Source organism: Globicephala melas, chromosome 18 (genome assembly GCF_963455315.2).
Source record: "Globicephala melas chromosome 18, mGloMel1.2, whole genome shotgun sequence".
In the NCBI taxonomy this organism is placed as follows: Eukaryota; Metazoa; Chordata; class Mammalia; order Artiodactyla; family Delphinidae; genus Globicephala; species Globicephala melas.
This window is the reverse complement of record NC_083331.1, coordinates 11994284-12017541: the sequence shown is the minus strand read 5'-3', so window position 1 is coordinate 12017541 and position 23258 is coordinate 11994284. Positions and strand designations below refer to the sequence as shown.

The window sequence follows — 23258 nt, the reverse complement described above, 5'->3', positions numbered from 1 at the left end:
AATATGCCAGAAAAGAATTAGCTGTTCTGGAAGGGGAATCCCCCCAAGACAATCGAGGTTGTCCAACAATGAATTCCTGGTGTTCAGTGGTTTTTACCAGCAATTCATCACATATTTTTCTTCTTAGCTTCACCATAGGTGATATACTCAAGAAGGGGAAGGGAGCCACGTCTAACTAGCCAACCAGCTCTAAAGATATCCTCTTCCCTTGATGCTTATAATCCCTAATTACACAGAACTTGGAAAACCTTTACAAGTATACATGGGATACGTAAATATAATCACCATTTTAATAATGCAGAAAATGAAACTGCTTTGCTGTTTTATCAAGGGGTTCTTTCATATTCCACTTACAGGTTTCTCCTACAAAAAGTCAAGCAGTGTTGAAACAGAAGTTCAGATTTCAGGTGTATTCTTGCTAGTCTTTGACTGAAGGGCATTGCCATTTTCTTTGAGTCTCCATCTCCACCTCTTGTAGAAAATCTGATGCTCTCATCCAAATGTCCAGACATTCCCAAGGGGTTACAGTCTTAAGGACACCCTGTTTCTGAGCCTTTGCTTTCCCTAATTTAGTTCAGTTCAGCGTCATTCGCATATTTGTCTTCTTCTGCACCATGTAAGCAAGACATACTGAGGCTCTTTCCAAAATTTCTAGCCAAAATTAAACAAAACACAATGGATTTTTGGGCAAACTGCACTAAAGGATTCAGGAAATTTAGGCTTCGTACATCACAATAGCAAAAACAGCTTCAAATGCAAAAGGAGGCAACTTTTTTCTTCAGAGTTTTTTGTCAATCTACCAGGTTGCCTGTCTTCTCTCTTCTCAGTGTGCACTGCTTCTCATTCCTCACTCCACTTGTTGCCAATCTTTGCTCATTTCTAATACAGTAACAGTATTACAAAATGCTGTGAGTATTCTTTCATTTATTCGTCTCATTTGCCTGTGTCCTCTGGGACTCACCTTGACTATAAGTGGCTTATGTTTCCTGAAGCCAGGCAGAATAAGAACTTTCGTGTCTGGTGTTAAACTCCACCTAATATGCATACAAGTATATAGGAAATAAGGTAGTTTACTGAGCAAGTCATTAGCCTCTTTATAATATAAAAAGTATCAATTTGACCAGAACTAAGCCAAATCAGGTTAGTAAGAAATGTTAAAGGAATTGTTTTCCCTAGTTTAATTAATAGATTTTTTGAAGGATATTTATGTATTTGCTAAAGAACAGACTGTATACTTTATATGGAAATATGGAATTTACAAAGACTACATATGTATCTCTAACTCTATGGGTAAGAAATTACTTTTATCTACTTATTATTCAATTTTTTAAATGATGCATTTGTCCATCACCCACTATTTGGTCTGCAAGAGGAAAATTATACTGTACTAAGAACATCACAGTTGTTGATCTTTCATCAAATGCATGCTTTTCATAGATGAACAGTTTAACAAAGGAAAATATAATATCATAGACCTAGCCTCATGTAGAACTTTTAGAATATTATCACATTAGTCCTCAACATAATGCACTTACCAGGAGTTTTATTTTATACTGAGTCATCCTATTGATTTCAACATGAGCTTGGACCAATTAGGTTATATCACCAGTGATAAGCTAGATCAGTTCATGAGAGGGATGCACTAATAACTAACTCACTTCATGTCTAAAGTAATTTGGACACTTTTCCTTTTAATGATATTCATAATTATGTGATACACTCATTGGGTTTTCTAACCCCCTTGACAATATCATATAATAGATGAAGAGAAAAATACAATATATTTTCAGCATGTGGATAAAACAAGCTGGACAACCTGGATGAAATTGAATCTATTATAATTTATAAAACTTTTAGCACATTCATCTAACTAAAATGCTGGCTTCTACTTAAGTCTTTTACATTATCACCCAGGAATTGTAATTATAGTGGCTATGACATGCCTAAATACTTAAATAGGCATATATCATTCCTAAAATTCACTAACAAGTATCGATAGATTTTCCTTCTGAGAACACTTGTGTTATCAAAATAATTCTATGTAATATTATTGTTTTTATTAGTGGCACTGTGACAGAGTTAAAATAGTATTCACATTTCCCTTTTTTTTTTTTTTTTTTAGAATTTATACCTAAGTGATTTTCCTAAAATTCTATTTAACTTTCCCCCTTTCCAACACTACCTTCCCCAATCCCTATTCTCCCTCTTTTCCTTCCCTGCCTCTCTTTCCCTCCAGGTCTTCCTTCCTTCCTTCCCTCTGAAACAAATTCTTAATTGAAAGAAAATAACTTCACTGTTAATGAAGATAAAATTACATTTTAAAAAATTATTCAGGGCTTCCCTGGTGGCGCAGTGGTTGAGAGTCCGCCTGCTGATACAGGGGACACGGGTTCGTGCCCCGGTCTGGGAAGATCCCACATGCCGCGGAGCGGCTGGGCCCGTGAGCCATGGCCGCTGAGCCTGTGCGTCCAGAGCCTGTGCTCCGCAACGGGAGAGGCCACGACAGTGAGAGGCCCGCGTACCGCAAAAAGAAAAAATATATATATATATATATATTTATTGAGCACAACTATAAATAAGTTATTTCAGTTACTTTAGATAACTACCCTCTGAGGTAGGTCCTATTATCAAACCTCCATATTACAGATGAGAAAACAGGCTCAGAGTGATTAAGTAATAGCAACTGTGACATGAAGGTTGCTTTCAGCCCAGGCACTCGGATTCCAGAACTAGTGGTCCTAGGCACTCAGCTACAAGTACATGATATGTATCACCATCTTTAAAGTGGGGCAGGCACACCACTCGAGGCACACAAAGACTTTACAAGGATAAAGGAGTCTCCAGATAATCAATTTCCAGATTTTAATTTCTTATGTGTTATTTCCTAACATCTCTTTTCCTACTTTCATATCAAACTTTCATATTAGAACTTCTCAACAAAACAAAACAAACTCCTCCTACTTTGCATAAAAAAACACACAGCTCTCACCTCCCCAAATCTTATTCCGGCATTGCCCAGGGTGTAAAAATCTCAAGAATGCCAAATAAAAGGACAAGTCAAAATACTCTTTGAGGAGAAATCGCCTTTAAACCATCCTAAACCAACCTTAGGGCTTCCCATCTTTCCCTGTCTTAGACATCCATATTTCAGGTAAAGGCCTTAGAAAAGGAGGAGTATTTGGCGGGGGCGGGGGGGATGTTATTAAATCAGATATAGTGTAGAGTGTGTGAAAAAAATGGTAGTTTCATTTAAAGACCTCACCTGCCTCTTCCAATTCTTCACTATTGTTAGAGAATGAATGACTTTTTTTTTTTTTAACATTTATTATTTTATTTTGGTTGTGCTGGGTCTTAGTTGTGACAGGTGGGCTCCTTAGTTGCGGCATGCAAACTCTTAGTTGCGGCATGAGAACGCTCGGCTGCAGTGTGCATGTGGGATCTAGTTCCCTGACCAGGAATCCAACCCTGGCCCCCTGCATCAGGAACATGGAGTCTTAACCACTGCACCACCAGGGAAATCCCCCGAGAATGCATGACTTTTGAGAAGAATCTGGTGAGAACAAAAGACAGGGGAAATCAATTGGAAGTTATGTATTAGCAGCTGGTCTACAACCAATTGTTGCTAACTTTGGATGCCCAAGTGAAAATGACCAAATCAAATCATGCAAACATGCTAATTGGGCCAAGGTATACAGTGGTGCAAAGACAGTGGAAAGTCCCGTCTATGAAATGGTACGTGCAGATGGTTTAAGGTAAGTAAACCTGGAATTTATGGCTGTCCATGGAATGGCCCACTGGGCAATGTCAGTGTCAGCCATATAATTATCTAAGTATAAACTGGAGATAGTTCATAATGGAAATAGTTCCCTTTATGTGATACCTGGCATACCTTACTTGGTGATCTCAAAGGGTAGATCTGGGCCCCGGGGTGTGTTCCTAGGTGATGTGGGAAAACCCAGGGGACTGGGTTGGTGGTTTCAGAAATCTCCATTATTTGCTTGTGTCTCATAGTCACTTGTATTCTTTTAAATTATTATAATAGTAAAGTTTAATACTAGATAAAAGCTCTGATTCTCATCAGCCTGTTTTGACTCTCTGACCCTTTTTATTTTTATCTCAGCAAGATATAATAAAATAAAAACAATTATTTTCTGCTAATCTCAAGTACCTCTTCAGCCTTAGGAGCAGGGGAAGATCCAGTTATGTGATGCTTGCTGTTTTTATAATTTGGGTGGACTTCTGTAAGAAAAAAACAAAATTAGGAACAAAAGTGAGTATTTATTAAGAATATGAAAAATAAATCACCAAAATTACAAATTTTACACCAAAATTACAAATTTGAAAAAGCTGACAAATTGTCCAGACATCACAAAATCCGGAAAAAATAATATAAATCTTTTATTAAGTATTTAACATATCTCGTGATTCTTTTTTTCTTTTCTTGGCTCTATACTCATTACTTCTTCATATGAAAATGATTTTGTAATACGTTCCATAAAAAAAATAAGAGAATTCGTTTTTTTCCTCGGGCATGGTTTATTAGGATAAGTTTTAAAAATATAGTAAAGGAAAGTTATTTCATCTTCACAATTCAATATTGATACTGTCATAATTTTTTACAATTGTCAAGTTTATAAGAGCTACTAATATAGGTTTCTGACTAGTCATTGATGAGACCGAAATTATTTGCTTATACTTTTACAAGTCTGATGACTGGAATAATTTTAAATAGATTAGCTTCTGGCCCCATGTATTTCAAACGTTGTTTCTCCTCCACCTGTCTTTTGATGCAGTGTGCTGTAGGATACATTCACAGAGCAATATGACCCTGAGCTGGCATCTTTATGTTAGGGCAACAGGTAAGCCAGCAGAGCAGGAATTTTCCTGGAAGTCAGTACTACAACAGGATGGCTAGCGATAACTTAATCATACACAGAATTGACTATAAACATATCTCATAATTATATGTACAACCAACTCAACTTCTCCTTACCCACATCCCAGAAGTGCTACAGCCATGTCAACACCAAGGACAGGAAGGGAATTCAAGTGTAAAGAGTCAGCAGTCTTAACTGATTGTTGATAAAATCTTTTTTCTTTCTGTGAGTTTTACTGAAACATATAAGTGAGCACATTTCATGGGCTGCCTTGGAAGGAGCCTACGTAAGTAAAGGAGCCTGAAAATTAACCAAGTAACACACATTATGGTGATCATTTAAAATACAGGGGTAATGTTTTCCAGGGGGTGCCAAATTAATCAAGTTATAGAGGATAAAACACAGAGATGAAAACTTCAACATGATTTTAGATTTTTGTGCATTTTCAGTAAGACGATTAAAACAGCTTATTGAGAATTCCAATTCTGGCATAACAGCATGACGCGCTCTGCAGACCACTCCTCAAAAGATCTAAAACTCCGTAAGAACAGTGAGAGTCTGTGGTATTATCAGGAGCCATTCCCTCCCTCTACGCTCCCAGCTCAGCGAGGCAGAAACTCCTCTCCAGACTGGTACAGCACAGAACACAGGGCTCCCTTGTGCCACAGCTAGCAGTGGGAGGGCTGTTTGCCTGGGAGGGGCAGGGCACCAGCATATCTCCTCCTGCCTCCAGCGACCTATTGCTGAAGCTAAGTTCTGGGTGTGTGGCAGAGAAGTGGAGGCTCCATTCTTGTGCCCAGCCACCACTAGCGGGATGCAGTCACTACCTTGAGTGTGGCACCACTAAGGATGCTGGGGCCTCAGTGGTACCAGATGGTCAATCTTAGTAAAGTCTTCTTGGTGTTCTTCCCAGAAACTGAAGAAGTAAATAACTATACCCACTTGGTGACAGATATTTTTGCAATCAAGTGATTTCCAATTCTTTAATTTAAAAAAGAATGGAAGAAGGATCTATTGGATTAAAAAACAAATTTGAATGATATATTGTAAAGTGATTCAGGGCATATGATTTGGAAGTAGTTCGAAGAATTGAGTGACAATGCACTTATAAAATTCCTTCTGTTACTTCTGTTTTTTTTTAATGTGGACAGAGTTCCTCAGGCTTTACATTTTTAAATATTAAAAATAGAATAGAATTGATGCTGAATTCTGTCCCATTCTAGAAATAAATGATAATCATCTGCAAATAGATGAATTAATTGAGAAAAAGAGTTGCTTTCACCTCATCAAGATATATTTCCAATAAATATATACTCTTTCTTCAATAAATATTTATCCAAATGTAGAATACATATAATATAAATAATTATCATACTCAATGCAGGAGATATTTTTTAAACTGTTTAAAATATAATTTATATATCATAAAATTCACTCATTTTAAGTGTGCAATTCAATGAATTTTATTATACTTACAGAGCTGTACAACCATCATCACAATCTAATTTTAGAACATTTTCATCACCCTAAAAAGAAAACCTTGTGCCCATTTACAGTCGATTCCATTACTAACTCCAGACCTAGGCAACCAATAATCTACTTTCTGTCTCTTTAAAAAAAAAATCATTGAAACAGAAATATATGTCTTTGTCTGGCTTCTTTCACCGAGCATAGTGTTTTTGAGGTTCATCCATGTTGTGGTATATATCACTATTTCATTCATTTTGGGGATAGAGCAATATTCCATTGTATGGACATACCACATTTTCAAAGATCCTTTCATTGGTTGATTGATATTTGGATTATTTTCACTTTTTGCCTGTTTTAAATGATGTTGCTATGAACATCTCTATCAAGTACACTTGTGCACTTTGTGTATACAAGTATTTGTATTATTGTTTGTATTATATGTACTCTATTTCCAGAACAAGACAGAATTCAGCATCCATTCTATTTCAATTTTAATATTTATAGATGTGAAAACTGAGAAACTCTATCCACCTAAACAAACTAAATAAATAGGAGTGAAAAGAGTTTTATAACAGCATCATCACTTGATGTTTTGAACCAAGTAAAATGAAAACATATGTCTACACAGTCCCACCTATGAGAGGAGTTGCTAGGTCATATAGCAAGTCTATGTATAACTTTTCAAGAAACAAATTGTTTATCAAAAAGTGACTGCATCATTTTACATTGCTACCAGTAATGCATGAGGGTTTGAATTTCTCCACATCTTTGTACAACACCAGTTAGTATCTATCTTGTTTATTACAAACATTCTAGTGGGTAAGTAATGACATCTCACTGTGTTTTTGATTTGCATTTCCCTAAAGACTAATGACACTGAGAATCTTTTCATGTGCTTTCTGGATATTTGTATGTCTTCAGAGAATTGCCTATTCAAATCTTTTGCCCACTTAAAATTATATTACTTATCTTGTTAATTATTAGGTTATAAGTGTTCTTTGTATGTTTGAAATACATGTAAAATATGATGATTTGAAAATATATTCTCATAGTTTATAGGTTGTATTTTCAATTTCTTGATGGTGTCTTTTGAAGAGCAAATGGTTTTAATTCTGATGATGTACAATTTACCATTTTTTTTCTTTTATTGATTATATTTTGGGGGGCCATATCTAACCAGAATAAATAAATATTGGGATAAAATTTCATCAAGTGATATGGAGATATGAGTTTAAGAAGAAAAGGAATGATGTAAAATTTCCTCCTATTAAAGAAAAGCTTGTTAATATAGTTTTAAAAACTGATGATGGATATAAAATTATCTGGTATTTAGGTTCCACTGGCTACAATTCAAAGTTACGTAACTGTTTCATTTTAGAATGTCAATTTACAATAAAACAATTTGCATCCCTTGCAACTCTCTAAGTGAGATGAAAAATTTTGATGCTCCATCTAAAAATGAGGGAGAAGGTACAGAGTCACAGTTTTTCAGAATTCTTTTTAAGGTGTGTAAGAGCAAAATCATCTAAAACCACTGTGTTAATGTATACAACACTTAGAGGTTTTTCTCTTTGGGATGGCTGGCTGTTATCTTTCTGAGACTCCAGAGAACTACCAAGTGGCACTACCAGATTTTAAATTTAAAAGCCTCCCCCCCAGTAGTCATCCAATATTCCCAATCATTAATTAATTTTGATTGAGGGGAGTAACAATTCATCTGGAATTAAGTCTCTGCCATCCTTAAAAAAGTCACTTAGTCTTAAGAGCTCAGGGCACATCATATATATGTATGTATACATATGTATATAGTTTTTTAAGGCAGGTCTATTCAAGAGTATAAAATCTGACATCTTTTGACTGAAGAAAAACATACAACCTAAAAGTTTCAAGATTAAGTTTTATTCAGGGCTCTTACTAAGGACAGTTGCCTGGGACACAGCCTCTCAGATAACTCTGAGGAACTGCTCTGAAGAGATAAGGGAGGAACCAGGATATGTAGGAGTTCTGTGGGGCTTTCTGGTTTTGGTTTTTTTTTTTTTTTTTTTTTGCTTTAAAAATGTGGTAGAACATCAAAAGATTACCGCTAATCACAAAGAACAGACGTCTAAAGTTCATGATCTTAGTGCTTCTCTCTATATGGGAAGATGCAAGAGTCTGGGCTCATTATTCCATAGATATGCATCTTTACTATCTAGGGCCAGTATCCAAAGCAGAGACCGCTTTCGATTTTTCTCCATCCTAAACTCCCCTCAGGGCTTATGGGCGGGGGCAGGGGCTGTTGCTTTGGCTTGATCCTTGTAGGACCGGAAAAGCAGGTAGCATTCCCTGTCCACACAGCTATGCTATCTTACTAATTTTAAAGAACTTCTGAAGAAAAGTAGAGTATGTTTACTCTGATCTTCCCCTGTTAGCTTTCCATAATCATAAATGGTATCGGCACACTTACTATTTAACCTTAGGAATCAGGAATTTAACATTTTTTGCCGTGCTGCTACAGACTTCTGGCGCACACGGCTCCCCCTAGCCGTCAGAGCGCTCACGGCCCACCGCTCTCGCCCACTCCCCCCAGCCGCCTGGGGTCCGCGGAGAGCAAGAGACTGCGCAAGCGCGGGGCCGTCGACGTGGCCGGGAGACCATGGTTGGGGGTCCGCGCTGAGCCGCTGGCTCAAGTGGTTGTCTCCGGGCCTTCCGCCCTCCAGCCTTTTCTCGCCCTAGAGTTTTACGGGACTCAGGGGTTCGAAGTGGACTGACGTCTCCACAGAGACCATTGAGAAGGTCAGAGTGGACAGAATTTAGGCTGGGCAGGCGGGGACGAGTCCCCCGGGCAAAAGCCCGAGTGGGCCTCCCGTGAAAGCCGAGTTGCGCGGGCTGCGCGCTCGCGCTCGGGTCACGCGGGAGCCGGGCTGGCGGGCCGGGCGGCGCGGCAGCGTGACGTGGCGCGCGGCTCCGGAGGCTTTGTCAGTTCCGGCGTGCGGGCGCCAGTGTGCGGGGCGCAGGAAACCGCGGAACGGCGGGCTGGTCCCGGCTGAGCGCTCGGCGGCGGCTGCGCCGCGTCTGAGGGAGCGGGCGCTGGGCTGCGGCCGGGGAGCTCTTCGGCCGGTGCCGAAGCGCCCGAGGTCTGGAAGGCACAGGTGGGTCTGCGGCCGGCGGGAGGGACGCCCCTGCGCGGGCCCCCAAGGCGGGCGGGTTTGTGCGAGCGTCCCGAGCCCGCGGGCTGGCCGGGCGAGAAGGCCGCGGCCCCGAATCCAAGTCTGGGAGATGAAACTTTCCGGGAAGGGAGCAATTTTGGGAGAGAATAGTCTGAGAAGTTGTTCTTAGTTAGCCCCCATCGCATAGGTTTATGGAACCTTCGCACTCCCTACTTCCTCTCCTCTATTTACTGTTTTGTCGCAGAGCGCCGCCTTTCTCGCTTCGGTCGCAGCCCTCCCGACGCATCTCTATTGATCAGTTTTTGCTGCCCCACCCCCGGTGTTTATGTTGGCTCTGAGAATCGATTATTCACCCTCACCCAGCGCTTACAGCTTCGTGAAAGTTCGATAGTCTTTCTTTCCACAAAGGTCAACATTAGGAACGGATAGCTCGCGATTTTACTCCTTCGAATACGATTGTTCGTGTTTATTAGGGATTGAGCACTGCAGCAGGTCCCTCCGACTTCATTTCTGTGTCTGGAAGAAGTTTCTCTTGGAATGCGCAGGTTCGTGACACGGCATTATTGCGTTCCCGTAGGCCTGGCACAGTTCTGCAGTCTCTAATTGTAATGAATTGCTTTACTCTGACTCTTGAGAATGCTCGAGATTTGCCTTAGTGTATTGTAATTTAACGGATTTGCCTTCAAGATTGTTGTTGCCTGTGAAATTACGTTCCCTAAATATATAGGGATTCAGCAGTTTTCTTTGAAATTTCCAAAAGCAAGTCAAAAAAAGGTAATATAAGAAAGCCCCCCCATTATAAATGGAACTATTTTTTTATTCGCTCTCGTTCACATTAAAGGACCTCATTTGGTGACTTTATATGAAACGTGTTTGAAATAGGAAGCTTTTATGTGTGTCGTCTCTTAACCTGTGGGGCTTTCTGAAACGTCATTGTGTGTAGTTCCTCTAGCAAGCCAGAGTAGGGTGGGATGCTACAGGAGGCAGTTACAGACAGGTCTTTGGAAGAAATTCCCGCTCCTTCTTTTTTTGTTTTGTTTTGTAAAGGGCCAGATGGGCGGGCATTAGAGCAACTTCTGATGCTCTTCTAGGGAGATGAGTAGCTGTATTATTAAAGACTACTAGTGATGTTGACCGTTAACATGATTGTTATTACTTTCAGTGTTTATGGGATTGAACTAAGTCCAAGGGTTTGGTTCAGAATTTAACCTTTGCTCCTCAGTATTTTTTTTAAAGCGCGCGCGCACACACGGTTATATTTGAAACAAATATATTTTACTTCTTTTATTAGAACGTTTAAAAAATAACTTAAATGTGCCATTGGTATCTGGAGACAGCTTTTGGTTGTGATTGAAGATAGTTATAGTGGTGTAGGTACTGTTTTATTTAATACTTCAGATTGACATTTCAAAGACTTTTTCTGTCCCCAACTTTCAAAATTCAAGCGTCAAATCATGTAATAATAGCTTTTATCTTTTCAAGACACTTGATAAACACTTAAATATGGTTAAGGATATGATAGACATTGTTTTTTTCTAAAGTCACCATCGTATAGTCCTATTCCAGTGAAATGCATTTTCTCAGAGGCTACTGATAATAAAGCAAATCCCAGAACAACGACAAAATAAAAATATAATATTTTAGTACAGACTTTTTTCTTTCTGTGTTGAGATTCCCAACTGCATTTCACGGGAAAGATACACAGGCTCTTCTCCCTGCTAAATTTTTTTCTCTTCAGAGTAGAGATGCCCAGCAAGGAAGGCTGTTCAGCAGCAGCTGACCCATGGAATCACACACCCCCACCCCCATGCACACACGTGTGTGCACACACATGCCTGCCTTCCCTTTGAATAGCTCTCCCATTTCCTTCAGTGACACATTATTTAGGAAATCTTTCAGCACACTATGTGAAATAAGCTTTGAAATAAAGATATATGCAAGGTCATACTGCTTCTACCTAGGGTTCCTTTATTGTGCCTTCTTTCTGCCTTTAAATGTTATCTGTTTTTTTAAGGCTTAAGAGGTAAGTCTACCATGAAGCACTCCAAGTACCTTTCACACCTCCCTCACTCTGCTAACTTGTAAGCATAGCAGGAGGTTTAGCTTTGGAATCAGACATTTCATTTCATTTTCTTGACAAATATCTATTGAGCCTGTCTCTTTGAATCTGTCTCTTCCATTTACTAGTTCATTTACTAGTTCTTGAGCAAGCTGCTCAATATTTGTAAAAGATTTTCTAAATCAGATCAAACCTCCAAGGATATGAGGAGTAAATGGAGCGTAGAACAGTGCCAAGCACATCCAAAGAGCTTAATAAGAGGTAGTGAATTACGGTGCTTCTAAGCGCCACAGACCATGTTTATTTTGTGTTTGCAATATAATAGTGAGTGGCTTTAGAACAGTGTTTTTAATTTGCTTGCGAACCCCCAAAATAATTTTTGTAAAACTATCCCCCTTGCACACGATAGGTTGTTTTATAATGTTTTACATCATACTTTCAGGTAGTTGGAAAGGACGCAGTTTCCCACGTGGTATAGATACTGACATTTCAATATAAAATTGATACATCACTCAACTGTATCTCAAGGAGTATCACATTGCACTTTTATAGCCATCACCATCAGTTTTAAAAATACATGGTTTTTTTTTTTTCCAGTACGCGGGCCTCTCACTGATGTGGCCTATCCCGTTGCGGAGCACAGGCTCCGGGTGCGCAGGCTCAGCGGCCATGGCTCACGGGCCCAGCCGCTCCGCGGCATGTGGGATCTTCCCAGACCAGGGCACGAACCCGTGTCCCCTGCATCGGCAGGTGGACTCTCAACCACTGCGCCACCAGGGAAGCCCAATACGTGGTATTTTACACAGTTCCTTTTTCTTGAAATTGTACTTTGATTTTTACCCACCCCCACTGGATATTATCTTAATGTAATTTATTTATGCCTGACAGCTTTTTATTCTGTCATACATGTCTTTAATAAAAATATTTGTGTAAGTTGAAACTAAGTTTTAAAAATTTCCTTTAACTGTAACTCTAGGAGTTATTTTTCTTCTGGATTGAATTATTGCAAGTAGTAATAGTTGGTCAGAACAGTGTAATACCTGATGGATTTTGACAAAGAATAAATATGAAAAATGGAAGTTTAGTGGAAATTTATATCTTAACGAGATTGATAGTTGGAGTGGTGCCTCAGTTGAAATTGACACCTCTGACTTTTTTGGGCTGTTTCATAGTACCATGCCTTTCCATTCTGGGGAATACACCATAGTAAAAATAGGAATGAGTGAGAGGTATTTTTGGTAAAGTTTTGTAAAGTGGGAAGATTGAAAGGAGCTTGGAAGAGGAAAAACAACAGTATGATAGCTGAACTGCAGGCATATTCCCAGGGAGGTCAGTTTTAGTGAGGAGTACTAAATGGAAGTACAGGGATCTGCAAGCCTTTTTCTTAGGATTATATATGTTGTTGCAACATGTTCCTTGACAAATCTTCACGTGCCCTAGGGGTACACATTCCCTAATTTAAAGACCGTTTGAGCAGTGGTTATCAACGGGGGATGATTTTGCTGCCAGGGTACATTTGGCAATGTCTGGACACATTTTTGATCTGTCACATGGCAGGTGGAGGGTGTGCTGCTTCTGGCAGCTAGTAGATAGAGATCAGAGTGTGATTAAACATCCTACAGTGATCAGGACAGCTTCCCATAACAAAGAATTTTCCAGCCCCAAATGTCAATCAAACCGAGGTTGAGAAGCCCTGGTTTAGAGGATTAGTTTTGGAATCAGACTATTTAACTCTATAACCTAGGGCAGTGGGTTAGTAAACTTTTTTTGTAAAGTGCCAGACAGTAGATAGTAAAATATTTTAGGTTTCTGGGACACGTATGATCTCTGTTGCATATCCTTGTTTTTATAACCCTTTAAAAATGTGAATATAATTATTAGCTCCAAGGTCTTTCAGTAACATGTGATCTAAGGCAGTTACTGTCTTCAAACCTCAATTTTTTTCCCTCTGCAAAGTACTAGTGATAGTAACAATGCCTCAGGAGTTGTTTGTAAGGATTAAATGAGATAAACATCTAGCATAGTCTCCAGCACACATTAAATGCTCCGTAAATTGTGCATTGGTGGTAGTGGTATCCTGTAGCAAGTAGCAAAAAAGTGGGTGCCAGGTCACAGTGTTGTTCAAGACCCTATTCAAATCAATTTGACAAACTTAAAAATGCTGGTTAAATTCCCAGATCAGCTCACAAAAGCCTGTTTAACCTCTGCTGTCTTGCTTTCTGAACTCTGAGCCTCCTTGTACCCTAAGGGACGTGGAGTGCAGAATTCCTGTCCCCTGGTTTCTAAGGGAAGATCTACTGACATTCTATTCTAAAGACGGAATTCCAGGGAAAGGAAATTTGATTTTGATAGGGGATTCAAGGTAGGGCAAGTGAGGTCTGATTATGGTCAATTGTATATGATGTTTTCTAAATTGGAGACTGAATATATATATTCTCTCGACTACTATGAAGTCACTGCATGATAAAGCTAACCAATGGTTTGTTTCTTTTTCAGGTTAGAAAGTATGGTTAGGCCAGTTTTGGTGATGCCTTTATAATGTAAATTGTTGCAAAAACAGCCTTATTCTGTTATTATAATTTTTAATGAGATCACAGGAAGACAGTCTCTAAAACTGCAGTATCCACAGTAGGCACATGTGGGTATTGAGCGCTTGAGATGAAGGTACCTGGAATTGAGATCTGCTTCAAGCATAAAATACACACTAAGTTTCAAAGACTTAATGCCAAAAAATAAGGTAAACTATCTCATTAATAATTTGCATATTGGGTATATGTTGGAATAATATTTTGGCTGTATTTGGATAAATAAGTAGCATCACTGAGATTTCTTTTTACTTTTTAAATGTGGCTATTAGAATATTTTAAATTACATATGCAGTTAACATTATAATTCTGTTAGACAATCTGCTCTAAATCTTCAGTTTACTTTTTAAAAATTAGTAATTAATTTTTTATCCTGTACATATTATTAAGAATTAGATATTTTTACAAGACTTGCAGTGAAAATCAGAGGTCCCACCCTCCCAGCCTCATCCCTTACTCCCAAAGGTAGCATGTTTCAATTTTCTTACCAATTCTTTTGGTCTTTCTGTCTAAATCTGTGAACAGGATGCTTATATTGCTACTTTATTTTATTTTTCAGTTTTAGGCATTGTCCATTAATTTCCTAGTAGGAAAGATGAAATTTCAGGTCTTCCATCCTGTACCACAGGCACAGAAACTTTCTATCCATCCATCTTCCCATCTTCTCAATATGGTTGTATTATAATTTTGCTTGTATCAAGATTCATTATTTACATTATTATGACATTAATCAAAACTGAAACATGCTGTACATGATTACTTTTCTTTCTAGCTCAGCATCTTGTTTTCCCTGGAGTTAATAATTGTCTTGATTTTTATTTCCTTAGTTTACCATGTACTTATCACTGATTAAACCCTGAGTCCTCCCACAGTTATTTATTGGGTTGGCCAAAAGCTTAGTTTGGTTTTTTCAGTAAGATGGCTCTAGTAGCACTTAGTTGTCTTTAACTTCATTCAAAACAATTTTGTTAGATTGTATGTGACAGCTGTCATATCAGCGTGCATTTTAAAAAAGACTTATCAAAATTGGTGAATTTTAATATTGAAGATGGGAGAAAAAAAGCAACATTTTTGGCATATTATGGTTATTATTTTAAGAAAGGTAAAAACGCAATGGAAACACACAAAAAGATTTGTGCAGTGTATGGAGAAGGTGCTGTGACTGATCGAACGTGTCAAAAGTGGTTTGCGAAGTTTCGTGCTGGAGATTTCTCGCTGGACAACGCTCCACAGTCGGGTAGACCAGTTGAAGTTCATAACGATCAAATCGAGACATTAATGGAGAACAATCAACGTTATACCACGCAGGAGATAGCTGACATACTCAAAATATCCAAATCAAGCATTGAAAATCATTTGCACCAGCTTGGTTACGTTCATCATTTTGATGTTTGGGTTCCACATAAGTTAAGCGAAAAAAACCTTCTTGATCGTATTTCCGCATGAGATTCTCTACTTAAACGTAATGAAAACATTCCTTTTTAAAAAACAAATTGTGACAGGTGATGAAAAGCGGATACTGTACAATAATGTGGAAAGGAAGAGATCATGGGGCAGACAAAACGAACCACCACCACCCACACCAAAGGCTGGTCTTCATCCAAAGAAGGTGATGTTGTGTATATGGTGGGATTGGAAGGGAGCCCTCTATTATGAGCTCCTTCTGGAAAACCAAATGATTAATTCCAACAAGTACCACTCCTAATTAGACCAACTGAAAGCAGCACTCGAAGAAAAGTGTCCAGAATTAGTCAACAGAAAACACATAATCTTCTATCGGGATAACACAAGACCGCATGTTTCTTTGATGACCAGGCAAAAACTGTCACAGCTTGGCTGGGAAGTTCTGATTCATCTACCATATTCACCAGACGTTGCACCTTCGGATTTCCATTCATTTCTGTCTTTATCTCATAATGGAAAAAATTTCAGTTCCCTGGAAGACTGTAAAAGACACCTGGAACAGTTCTTTGCTCAAAAGGATAAAAAGTTTTGGGAAGATGTAATTACGAAGTTGCCTGAAAAATGGCAGAAGGTAGTGGAACAAAAGGGTGAATATGTTGTTCAATAAAGTTCTTGGTGAAAATGAAAAATGTGTGTTTTATTTTTACTTAAAAACCAGAGGCATTTTTTGGCCAACCTAATAGATCTCTTCTCAAAACTTAAGAACACATTAGGTATTCTATCAATTTTAGTTGCTTGAAGACATCTCTGGAGTTCTGTCTTCTACTCCAGTAAGAACTGGTTGCGCAATTGTCATCTGTGAACTGCTGTCATCAGACTTGTGATTCCTTTCATCAAACAGAGAATCCAAGAAAAAGAAGGCGTAATATCTGAGCAATCACTTGGCTGGGTTTGGAAGTTATTTTCACTCAGAGTCATGAATTAATTATACTATTTTCTTCTAACTTCTGTTGGGTTTAAGAAGTTCCTTAGCAATCTTATTTCTCTATTTATTTATTTATTTTTATGGATAAGCCCTTTTAAGATGGTACCTTTGAGCCTAATGTTCTGAAATTTCATGGTTGTGGGGGTTTTTTCATCCTTTGTTCATGGGTCTTTTTAATCTGGGATTTTGTGCTTTCCAGTTCTGGGAAATTCTTTGAATTGTTTCTTCAGCTCTTCCATCCCTGATATTTTTTTTAATCTATTCTCTATTTCTGGAAATTTTGTTATTCAGATGTCAGACCTTCTAGACTGAGTTCTCTCTAATTTTCTTGTCTGTTCTTTCCTATTTTTCATCTCTTTGTCTTTTGCTCTGCTTTGCAGAAATTTTCTATAATTTTTAACCTTATATTCTCATCCCTCTACTGAGTTTTTCTTTCCAGCTATTTTGTATGCAATTTTTAAAAGCTCCTTTAGTTCTTTGTCCTTTTTTGTATGTGTATATCCTGTTTTTATTTCATGGATGCCGTATTTTCTTTTTCTTTATGTTGATACAAAGGTTTTTGGAAGTGTTCTTCTCCCTGCATATTATCCATTTCAACCAAATTGCATTGTTCTTATTTTTCTTTTCTTTCATATTAGATGTTTTCCTCACCAGTTTTCTGATTCTTAGCTCTCTGCTTATGTATAAGATTGGGGCACTAAAATGTTAATTGGAGACTCTGGGGTAGAGCCTATCAACCATGGCTTCTCTGAAGAGTTAGTTGCTTGGACAGTTCCTGGGGGAACTCTCAGTGTCACTTTCTTTAGGTTTTTCCTCTTGGTGGTGGTCAGATTTCTCAGAGAAGACAGTATAATCTTTTTTCTGGAGTGGTACCTATCTGCCTGAACTCTAAGACCCAAGTTGGGGAGAAAAGGTTGAAGGTCTCAGTATTCAGTATCTAATTTTTCATCGTCCTGCTTTTGATACTTACCCTTAATCATGTCTGATAGTTCCTGTCCTGAGACATTTTATTTTATGCTCTTTTGAATTAAAATATCCAGTCTTCTTTCAGGGCTGAAGAGAAATAGTGTTTTGGGGTGCTTGGTATAGGAGAGATCTAAAGGTCTACTTTGTAAATTAGCTTTGAATCAGTCCTTTTTTCAGCTCTACCTCTACTCCCTCTTCCAGAGGAAGATTGAATCCCATCAGTTCCTGTGCCTTTCGGAGGTTCTGTGATGAGATATAAATGGGGCTGTTTCTCTGGTTTCCCGATTGACAGTGTAGGCTTCAGCTTTCTCAAATCTGTTTTGTGAGTTACTACTTGTCTTCCTCCTTTTTCAGAAACAAAGCCCTGTTGACTCTTCATCCTCCCTCTTTGTGAGTTACGGCTTTGTTATTTGTTTTATAAAAGGATATAATAAGGTGCAATATAGTGCACTAATCTTAATTAGATTTACAGATTTTTTTATGTGTGTATACACCCATGTAATCACTCAGATCAAGATAGCATTTTCATACGCTGTAAGGTCCCCTCGTGTCCCTTCCAAGTCTATACCAACACCTGTAATCATTATTTTTGTTTCTATCATAATAGACTAGTTTTGCTTGTTCCTCAACTTTACCTGTAAAATCATATAGTATAGTATAGTAGTCTCAATATGAAGTCTTTTGTATGTGGCTTCTTTTGTGCAGTTGGTGAGATTCATCAGTGTTACAGGCATCAATTTAAAAAAAATCCTACGTTTTACCGCATAATATAAATATGCCACTATTTATCCCTTCTCCTGTGGGTGGGCATTTGGGTTGTTTCGATTTTTTGGCTTTTGTGAATAAAGCTGCTGTGAATATGATTGTACATGTTTTTGGTGTGTATATTCATTCATTTCTCTTGGTTATATACCTCTAAACGGAATTGCTGGGTCATAGAGTGGGTGAATGTAGCTTTGGTAGAAATGCCAAATTTCCATAGTGGCTGTAGCATTTTTCACTTCCACCAGCAAAGTATATGAGAGTTCCAGCTGCCATCTTCTCTAACGCTCGTCGGTCTTCAGTTTCAGCTTCCTGATAAGTATATATAGCTGACCCTTGAACAACAGGGGATAAGGGGCACCAGTCCCCACACGATCAGCAGTCCCTCTGCTGCTGTCTCTGCCTCAAACACAAAGGAATCGATACATGACTCATCCAAGGGCAGGAAGCTGAAACAGTTTGGATAGAAGCAGGATGCAGACCCCAGTTCTTTTGATTCCATGTAATGTGATCTCTAATCAAACACACTTTCCCCCATACTTAGTTAATTTAAAGAGCTGTAAAATGAAAATACAGTACTATATTTACTGAAAAAATCCTTGTATAAGTGGATCCCCTACTGTTCAAGGGTCAGCTGTAGTCATATTATGGATTTTAGTTTCATTTCCCTGAGGGGATCATGTGTTGAACACCTTTTCACATGTCATTTAAATATCCTCTTTTGTGAAGTACCTGTTCATGCCTTTTTCTCATTGAAAAGAATGCTTATGCTTTTTTCATAACCTTGTAAGTCATTTTAATGGAGTTTTGGGAGGGAACAGGGCTAACTGCATGTGAGTAACCTGCCGCCTTTAAGTGGAATTTGGGTACTTTAAAGCTTCACTCAGATCATTTTTTTTTCTCATTTCTGTCCTCTCCAATGTACGATTCAACCTCATTTTTAATTAGCTACTATAATCTGGAACTATAATGAATTTTAGAGTAAGACTTTTTTGTTCCGACCTTAAAGGTACAGGGAACTTTTATTTCTTGTAAGAAACTAGAACAAGAAAATTATTCAACAGATGTGTTCTGGCTTATTCTCTTATGTTTTTTAATTAAAAAGATATTTATCAGAAACTAACACCATTGTAAAACAGTTATACTCCAATAAAGATGTTAAAAAAAAAAGATATTTAGGACCAAGAGTATTATTTATTTATCCATTCAACAAATACATATTGAGTGCTTTCTCTGTTGTCAGATCTAATAATAGGCTTAGGGAATACATCAGTGAACAGTACAGACAAGCAAGGCTCCAATCCTCTGAAATATATTCGGGTAGGAGAAACTGATAATAAGTAAACAAAGAGCTAAATAAGGTAATTAAAGATGTATTTCCTGTTTTGCAGAAATGGAACAAGAGCCACAAGACGGAGAACCTGCTGAAATTAAGATCATCAAGGAAGCATACAAGAAGGCCTTTTTATTTGTTAATAAAGGACTGAATACAGATGAATTAGGTCAGAAAGAAGAAGCAAAGAACTACTATAAGCAAGGAATAGGGCACTTGCTCAGAGGAATCAGCATTTCATCAGCAGATCCCGAACACATAGGTCCTGGGTGGGAATCTGCTAGACAGATGCAACAGAAAATGAAAGAAACACTACAGAATGTACGTACCAGGTTGGAAATTCTAGAGAAGGGTCTTGCCACTTCTCTACGGAATGATCTTCAGGAGGTGCCCAAGTTATATCCAGAATTTCCACCTAAAGATATGTCCGAAAAGTCACTGGAGCCTCAGTCCTTTAATTCACTTCCTCAGCACAATGAAGTAAATGGAAACACTTCAACTACAAGTACAGAATCAGTTTCTACACATAGTACTTTTTCCTTACCATCTCAAAGTCATCCATCAGAAGCACCTCCTGCTTATACTCCTCAGGCTGCTGAGGGTCACTACACTGTATCCTATGGAACAGAATCTGGGGAGTTCTCATCAGTTGGGGAAAACTTTTATAGGAATCATTCTCAGCCACCTCCTCTTGAGACCTTAGGGCTAGATGCAGATGAGTTGATTTTGATACCAAATGGAGTACAGATTTTTTTTGTAAATCCTGCGGGGGAGGTTAGTGCACCTTCATATCCTGGGTACCTTCGAATCGTGAGGTTCTTGGATAATTCTCTTGATACGGTTCTAAACCGTCCTCCTGGGTTTCTTCAGGTAAGCCAAAGAAAAATGTAAACATAATTTGAAATATGTGTAGAATATATTATTTTTATTTGTAAATATTTATAATGTGTCTAAGACAGTAAGTGCAAAAAGATTATTATAAATTCTAGTTCCTTTTTAAATATATTTCATGAAATTTATGAGCCTTGAGCATCTATGTTTGTGTTTGATAGCCTTTCTTTTTCCTTTTCTTTAGATGTAAACTCTTGTTTTAGTACTGAATTTGTGGATACAGGACCTGAGGGAAGTCAGAATATTCATCCTTAACTTGTAATTTTTTATCTGAAGAAGAAACGTAATAACTTTGATTTCAAAAGGGATTTATGTAACTCATGTGTGAATGTATAACTGTAAATTTCTATACATGTCAAGCCCCAGCTGAGGGGCTGAACTGGGCTAGATCCAGTGTCTGGAATAGTGGTTCTCAACTAGTAGGAATACCCGCCACCCCCAGTCACCCCATCATGGGATATTTTGGCAGTAGTTGGGGACATTTTTGGTCGTCACAACTGGGACTGGGGAGTGTGCTATTGCCACTGGCATATATGGTGGGTAGAGGCCAGGTGTACTGCTAAACATCTAAACAGGATCGCTCTCATCAATAAAAAAATTAACTGAAAATTTCAGTCATGCCAAGGTTGAGAAACCCTGGTCTACAAGTAGAGACTGTGACGATCATCTAAGATGCAGTTCTAACTTTCCAAGCACATAAATTTACCAGGATGCCCTTGGTCCAAGAACAAAGACTGGTGCTAAGTAAAAGTTGTTGTTAGGAAACTTGTGGAATTTGTAAGGTATTCTGAAGGTGATGGTCCAATATCAATCTGTTTTTAAAAGAGTGGACATTGGCACAGGGAGATGGGGTTCTAGAAGTAAGGATTCAGTATACATTGGGTATAACAAAAGGGTTTGCATGTAAGGGAGATGACTATTTGAGCAAGGCAGGTGCTTTTATCCAGAGTCCAGATGATGTGGTTTAGTTACAGTACTAGTTATCCAGATTTATTTTCTCTCTTGGTATATTCTATTTTCAGTTCTTATGCAGCTTATACATGGAGTCAACTTGAAGGTTGTTTAAAGATAGTTGGAGACTTACTAGGGATATATGAAGGAGATATTTTGGGGCATTGTTGAAAGGAAAACTTCATTAATGGACGGGAAGAATAGTGTGAATCCCATAAGTTATTTTAAAAAAGAAGCCTTGAGGTTAAAAAGAGTAGGCTTTTTGACTGGCATTGGGAGGGGGCTGATAAAAGATATAATACTTTCTGCTGATCTGGTAATAGAGTAAAAGTGGAATTTAAAAAACCTTTGGGGCCTGGGCTACTGGAGGTGCAGGGAATGAACATCAGAAACATTCTACTACATGTAGAATGAGCTCATGAGCTCAACCATTAAAGTGACTTGTTCTCTAGTAAAAATTTATTCTTAGTTCTTTTAATTTTGTTTTTAACCTTTCCAACATTTCCTATTTTGAGTCCTAAATAAAACGTAAAATTGTACCCAAAGTTTGAGTCTTTTTAAGGGGCTCTCATTTACATGTATTCGGATATTTGTAGCAGTGTCCTTAAAGAGAGTAACCAGGTGTTTACTGAATTTTTTTGTTCTAAAAAACAAACATTGAAACAGCTAAGTATTAGAAGTTAGATGTAATTTTGTTGTTGTTGTTGTTTTTTGTTTTTGTTTTTGTTTTTGTTTGCGGTACGCGGACCTTTCACTGTTGTGGCCTCTCCCGTTGCGGAGCACAGGCTCCGGATGGGCAGGCTCAGCGGCCATGGCTCACCGGCCCAGCCGCTCCGCGGCATATGGGATCTTCCCAGACCGGGGCACGAACCCGTGTGCCCTGCATCGGCAGGCGGACTCTCAACCACTGCGCCACCAGGGAAGCCCTAGATGTAATTTTTTATGCTGCAAAAAAATCACTATTGCTTTATTTAGGAAATTAGAAATTAATTTGGTTTTAAATAGGCAGACTAGAATTCTGTGGCTTCTAAAAACTATTTTTCTCTTGACTTTAGTTTTAATATACTTTTTAAACCTGTTAAATTTATAGTCAGTTCATAGGGAACTTGGACATGAGATTGCCCTCTGAAAGTGAAACTGGGAGAAGTCAGCCTATGGTGGATGAGCTCACCAATCTGTAATAATCTACCCTGAGAAAGGTCTATAAAGTTTTATTTGAGAAGATTAGAGGATACTCCATTTCAGTCAAGGTGACCAGAATTGTAGTTAATCTTAGAGAAATCATGGCATAGTAAAAGAAACCTTTCCCAATCTTTAGTCATTTAAGTATAACCATTATGATTTTTTTTGGTTAAATCCAACACTTGTTATTCATATTTTTATTTAAATGTCTCATTTGTTAATTTTTTCCTAAACAATAACAACTGTGAAATTGAGGGAAAGATACCGTATTTTTCCCTAATACATTTTAAAATATGTTGCTACTCAACTTTAGTTTGTACATTACTTGAAGTCATTTTGTATTCCACAGATGGTTATATATCATACTTTGGAAAATACAGTAATCAGTTTTATTGTAACTTGTCTGAAGTTTGACTTTTATAAAAGTTGTAGAGTGGCTTTTGAGATGACTAAAAAAAGAGAGAATCCATTAAAAAAAAAAGAATTTGAAAATGTTTGTTAAGCACTTTCTAGGAAAGAGTCAGACTTGAGTGCTTGATCCCTGCACATTCGTATTCTGTTGGTCAGAGATGATGATAGTATACCAGGATTTTCCATCGTTTATATGAAATATTTAATCCCATTGACTCATGTTTATTGCACAG

At 38.1% G+C, this 23258-nt stretch overlaps 1 protein-coding gene across 4 annotated transcripts in view; it reads left to right on the top strand.

Annotated features, from left to right (window-relative positions):
- SPART (spartin) overlaps nucleotides 1-23258 on the top strand; it is a 377051-nt gene that overhangs the window by 326816 nt on the left and 26977 nt on the right. Inside the window, exons 1-2 of one of the 4 annotated variants that reach the window (XM_030882499.2) lie at nucleotides 8954-9122; nucleotides 19649-20460. In XM_030882499.2, the coding sequence (XP_030738359.1) occupies nucleotides 19651-20460 (810 nt within the window). In that variant the 5' untranslated portion in view covers nucleotides 8954-9122; nucleotides 19649-19650. Of the gene's footprint in view, nucleotides 1-8953; nucleotides 9123-9300; nucleotides 9479-10019; nucleotides 10042-19648; nucleotides 20461-23258 lie in introns of those variants that run through there. The other 3 variants (XM_030882495.3, XM_030882500.2, XM_030882503.3) reach the window with 3 other exon arrangements.